Below are 5,873 nucleotides of genomic sequence, written 5' to 3' on the forward strand. Positions count from 1 at the left end.
ACTTCTAATATATTAACTTTTCTTTTTTTTTAATTTTTATTTATTTGAGAGAGAGAGAGAGTGAGAGAGAGAGAGAGAGTGGTGTGTATGTGTGGCCAGCTCAGCCCACTACGGGGCGGGGCTGGCTGGCATGTGGTGCTGGGGGATTGAACCGCGGTCCCTGATGCTTTGCTAAGCTTGTTCTAAGTAGGTGCTTTAGACCACTGAGCCATCTCTCCAGCCCAACTTTTCTAATCCTCATAGCAACCTCTGGTCCTTTGCGAATGAGACATGGAGGCACCGAGGTCCAGCTCTTTGCCCAAAGTCACGGAGTTCTGAGTGCCGAAGGGGCTTCGCCTCTGCGTCCGAGCCCAGGACTGAATACTGTTCTGTCTGACAGGCCACAGCTGTCCAGCAGCTCGCTTGCCGTTGTTCTTGGACACCCAGGGTGTCTCATGAATGTGCGGGTCCCACCCTGCTTGCATCTCTTCGCAGTCTCTTGAACCCTGGAATACCCGGCCTGGAAGGGACCTTCCGAGCTCTCTGCAGCTTGGGGCTCCCTTCGGGCACTGCATGGTAGGATGCAGGCACTCTTGCCTGTGTTTTCCTGTGGACCTGGCCCCTCTCCCCACCCAGAGGGAGGTGCTGCTTGGGATGGCTGGAGTGAGCATGGACCCCTTGCGTCTTGCTGCCAGGCTGGTCCTGGAGCCGTCCAGGATTCTCAAAGGGACAGTTCTTGGGGCAGCACTTGTGTCCTGAGAGTCGGAGGATGGGGCAGAAAATGGTGGAGGCTGCTGTGCAGAAAAGAGCTGGGGGTGTGCACAGCGGCCTGGACAGCTCTCAGGATGTCACAGGACTGAGAAAGAGCGATTCGGAGCTGGGCCTTGTGGCCTGGGACCAATTAACCAGATTAATTATACACATAGAGAGCCACATAGAACATACCACATAATAAATATTTAGGGCAAAAAGGAAAAGGATATTTTGTTTGATTTTTCCTCCCCTTCAGTACTGGGGATTAAACGTGGGACCTTGCACCTGCCAGCAGGTGCTTATGCCACTGATCTGGCCCCTTGTTTGTTTGAGACAGGGTCTCACTGTAGCTCAGGCTGCCCTCAAACTCATGGCATTCCTCCTGCCTCAGCCCCCTGGGCGCTAGGATAACCGGCTGCACCATTGCATCCAGCAGTAAAATAGACCCTGCATTATCTAAATTCTTAGTTCCTGCAAGCTCTGTATTGTTTTATAAGATTTTCTTTCTTTTTTTTGGTGATAAAAGGCAAATGCAGTCAATTGCGCCTCTTTTTTTCTCCTAAAATAATGTGCATTTAGGGGGACTATAAAAATTATGCTTATTGTTGAAATTCTGAAAAGTCCAGTAAAGCTTTAAGAAAATAAAATCCTTTATCCTGCCACCTGGGGAATAAGCACTGTAAACCTTGTGATATATTTTTCTTGTTTGCTTGTATAAACACACATAAATATTCTGCATACAGTGGTTGAAGGTCTGCAATAAGTAATCCCACGCCTGCTTGTTCTGTGCCTCAACACTGTGGTGTTACAGGCTCCTGATAACTTGGTGCAAGTAGTTACAGTCGCCCACTGTGTCAGGCACTGCCGTCTGCACCACAGTGCATTAATTTCAAGTCAGACTTTAAGGTCATTCCCGGGATCCCAGCTTTTCTGACAGAGTACCTTACTATCGCCCTAAAGATCTAGTTCAGGGCTGGAGAGATGGCTCAGTGGTCTAAAGCACCTACTTAGAACAAGCTTAGCAAAGCACAGGGACCGCGGTTCAATCCCCCAGCACCACATGCCAGCCAGCCCCGCCCCCTGGTGGGCTGAGCTGGCCACACACACACACACACACACACACACACAATAAATAATTTTTTTTTTTTTTTAAAAAGATCTAGTTCATATAAAAACAGCTTTTTAGGCAGAATGCAAATCCAGTTGTTGCATGTGTTGCGTAGCGGCCCGGCTCTTAGTCTCTAATGATTCCCATAGACAAAAGGGCGGATCCTGAATGCATTGTGACCCCGGCCCAGGGCCTGCAGTGCCATCCTGCGTCAAAGCACAGCTGTGGCTAAGGCTGCCTTTTGTGCACTCCCAGGCCCAGGGGTTCTCCTGTGGATCAGGCTGGCCCGTGGTGGGCTCTCTTCTGGGGCGAAAGGCCTGCCCTCCTGCACCCTGCTAGGAAGGGCTTGGTCTGTTCCTTCTTGTGGTTCCTTATGCTGTGGCTTGGATCCGGACCAGAGCGCTTCTCACTGCTGTTGCCACTGGGATTCCCTGAGCAGCTAGTGCAAGAGGCCCCTGGCTAAAGGAGCTCGGGACTTGCTGCTGGATAAATAAAGGGGCGCTCCGAATGCACAATGCTCATGACTTCTCAAGTCCTTTGTATGCTGGTTCTTGGTGGATCTCAGCCACAGTCTGTCTAGGGAACCCTCTTTTTGTTTTTGAGGGTTGTGTACCATCAGTGTTTTAATACTGACTTGGTGGTATTAAACCTAGAAGCACTGACAGGCTGGATTGATTCCCGCCAGCACTGAAGTCCGGGCCTGTCTGCCTTCTGGGCAGGACCCCATCCTTGAGATGAACAGTGGGGCCAGTGTCAGAGTGTGCTAGATAGCTCGCTAGATTTCTAACGTCATGGTTCTTCCAGGCCATCTCCACCGAGCTGTGTAGAACCCACTGAATGTGAGGCTTGCATTTCTGTTTTCAGAAACTGACAAAACACAGAGGCAGAGGCAGGTGCCATAGCCCAGCAGGACAGGCTATGGGGAGAGAAGAGTCAGGCCAGGCAGGAAAGGCTGCCTAGCATTGAGCCAGGCCCTGGGATGCTGCCCTGGGACAGAGTTTTCCTCGTGACCAGGGGAGCAGAGGACTGGGCCCTCGTGCCTTGGCATCAGCCCAGCCTGCTTCCCCTGGCCCACAGAACCCAGTGGATACTCTGGACTCTATGTCTCTGTGTTTTTAGATAAGACCCCTGGACTTGCTTTTCCTTTTGTTTTACAGAAGAAGATGTGGAGAACTTTGATGTGACCAACTTGTCTCAGGACCGGCTGCGAAGCATCGAGGCTGACAGCTTCTGGTGCATGAGCAAACTGTTGGATGGGATCCAGGTGGGCTCCTCGGTGCTGCAGTGTCCCCAGGACCGGGATGCCCCATACCACTGGCTCTGTCCTCAGAGAAGGCCCCTTCTTCCAGAGAGGTGCAGAGCTCGTGGGTTTGCTTCCCAAGGCGGTGCTCCCTCCCTCAGGATTTCCCCAGGCTCTACTGTTCCAGCTGCTCCTTCCTTCCTCCAAACACCATGGCCAGCCATCAGCGCAGGGTGTGGAAAGAGGGCCTGTGTTTCTAGAATGTTTCAGTGAGCTGGAGGGCAGTTGCTTAGTGGCTTGCGGCCCTGCTCACAGTGCCCTGTCTTCTCAGGATAACTACACCTTCGCACAGCCAGGGATCCAGAGGAAGGTCAAGGCACTGGAGGAGCTCGTCAGCCGCATCGATGGTAGGTTCAGGGGAGCAGGCTCCTCGGTGGGGACAGGTGTGCTCGAGACTGGCCCATGGCCCTCGCTCCCTCCCAGCTCCCTTCCTAGCTGTTACCCTTCGTGGGGGCTCCACACTGTTGTCTGGAAGCTGTGGTAAGAATGCTGCAGTCAACTGAAGACCTTCTTTGCCTTAGCTCCTGCCACCAAGTCTCCTGTCCCGTCAGCATCCATGTCCTGTTCACCGTGGAGCCTCTTGTGTCCTCCTAGTGCCTTTGCTATTTTGCTTCTTGTTTTTCTGAGGTAGAGCCTCACTCTAGTCCAGGCAGACCCTAAACTCACTGTGTAGCCCATGCTGGCCTCAACCATTTGGCAGTCTCCCTGCCTCAGCCTCCTGAGCCTGGGGTTAAAGGCCTACATCACCAGCCTGGCTGGCCTGCCTTGGCCCCTCCTGCCTCAGCCTCTAGAGTGCCAGGTGCCAGGCATGCGCACCATGCCTATAGTCTGACCGCCTTCCTGTGGTGAGGAAACTTAGAACTCTTGGGTGATACGGCAGCCTTGGGTCTGGCTGACATCTGCCGGTGTGCTCTTGCTCCCAGGGCCCCTGTGCTGGGGGCGCAGAGGCATGAGGGTCAGCAGCCCGGAGTCTGTGAGGAGGGGCCTGTAGGTGGCCCAGGTAGCTCTGCAGTTGAACCTCTAGAGCACAGGGCTGGCAGCAAAGCAGGGTAGCAGCAGCCCCCTCAGGATGCTGTCCATCCTGTGCCATCCCGCAAGCTGCCCTGCTTGCGCATCCTTCCTGGAATTTTCTGCTTCACCCTAGCAAAGCCTCTTCCTTTGTTCTGTACACAGAAGTTGTCTCTCTCTGCCCCCATTCTGCTTCTCTGAAGCTTCCCTCCATCTGTTCCATTCACCCCAGCTTCCTCCTGGGACTTAAAGTTCAGTCTGGCCTCATTTGTTCCCTCACAGTCATTTCCCACTTGCTCCTGTGTCTTGTCTCGTCCTCGAGTGTCCCTGGTGTCGCCCCCAGCGCATGGGCAGGGTGCCCACCGCCCTCCTCGAGGCACTGAGTTGGCTGCCGAGGTGGCCGTTCCTCAGCTTCCGGCATGCAGAGGCTGTGGGGTCTGCCTGGTCCTTGTTTTTCTGCTCTTGCAAATACCTGAAAAAGAAAAACCTAATTTCTAAAACCTATAGAAAACTACGTTTCCCTGTACTGTTTCCTTGCATTAGAATACTCCTATTGCGAAGGCTTAGGCAAAGCAGAAAACGCACAGTACTTAGAACTGCTCCCCTTCACTTAAGTCCTGCATCTCAGAAATGAGCATTGTTAACACTTCTTATAAGAACTGAACTACTGGGGCTGGGGTCCATAGGGTGCCTCCTTCATCACGCGGGGGCTGGCAAGGGCTGCATGGGTCCCAGCGTCACAAAAGGAAAAAAGAAAGAACAACTAAAAACAAAAAGAAAGAACAAGGAAAACAATCCTCCATAGCATTAATTGAAGTGGAGCAGCGATCTGGTCCGCGTTGGCTTGCTTCAGGCCACAGATGGCCCTTGGACGTGGGCTTGGCTGGTCCAGCTGGTCCAGCTGTGCACCTGCTGGAGTCGCCTCATCCAGCAGCAGGACAGGCGCCTCGTGTACAGTCCCGCCAAGGTTCTTTTCCATGCCTCTCTTGCCTTGATGAGAACTAAAATGGCAGCCCGGGTGGGCCAGCTCCCCACAGGGAGGGGTGACAGGAGGTGGAATCTGCCCTTTCCCTCCTGGGCTGAGCCTTGGGGCCAACCTTGCCTCCTGTTCCAGAGCAGGTACACAATCACTTCAGGAGGTACGAGGTAGAGTACCTGCAGTTCGCCTTCCGGTGGATGAACAACCTGCTCATGCGGGAGCTCCCGTTGCGCTGCACCATTCGCCTGTGGGACACCTACCAGGTACAGCCCCTGCTCCCTGCCTGCACCCCTCCTGGCCCCAGGAGCCCCATCAGCCAAGCCCCACTTCCCCGCCAGCTCCTGGCCTGACTCTTCTCCCCCGACAGTCTGAGCCAGAAGGCTTCTCCCACTTTCACCTCTACGTGTGCGCAGCCTTCCTGATCAAGTGGAGGAAGGAGATCCTGGATGAGGAGGACTTCCAGGTGAGAACGGGTGGGGCAGGGTGCTCCGGCACATGGGTAGGATCCTGGAGCGGAAGGGCTCGGGCTCGCGTGGCATGCTGCGGCTCTGTGTGCCCTGCAGGCTCTGGGCCAGGCCCTGTTGGAGGACTGAGCATGCTCGTCTGCTGACGAACCAGGGTGTGGGAAACACTCAGTTTAAAAGATGGTTAGGCAGGGGCTGGAGAGATGGCTCAGTGGTCTAAGGCACCTACTTAGAACAAGCTTGGCAAAGCATCAGGGACCGCAGTTCAATCCCCCAGCACCA

General features: G+C 54.0%; 1 protein-coding gene across 2 annotated transcripts in view; it reads left to right on the plus strand.

Annotated features, from left to right (window-relative positions):
* Window positions 1-5,873, plus strand: part of Tbc1d22b (TBC1 domain family member 22B) — a 56,564-nt gene that overhangs the window by 42,339 nt on the left and 8,352 nt on the right. For both annotated transcript variants that reach the window (XM_023720292.1, XM_004624180.2), the window contains exons 9-12: window positions 2,998-3,104; window positions 3,412-3,487; window positions 5,263-5,390; window positions 5,495-5,590. In XM_023720292.1, coding sequence (XP_023576060.1) covers window positions 2,998-3,104; window positions 3,412-3,487; window positions 5,263-5,390; window positions 5,495-5,590 — 407 coding nt within the window. The remainder of the gene's footprint in view (window positions 1-2,997; window positions 3,105-3,411; window positions 3,488-5,262; window positions 5,391-5,494; window positions 5,591-5,873) is intronic.

The sequence above is a fragment of the Octodon degus genome, unplaced genomic scaffold (assembly GCF_000260255.1).
Source record: "Octodon degus isolate 3935 unplaced genomic scaffold, OctDeg1.0 scaffold00005, whole genome shotgun sequence".
Lineage (NCBI taxonomy): Eukaryota > Metazoa > Chordata > Mammalia > Rodentia > Octodontidae > Octodon > Octodon degus.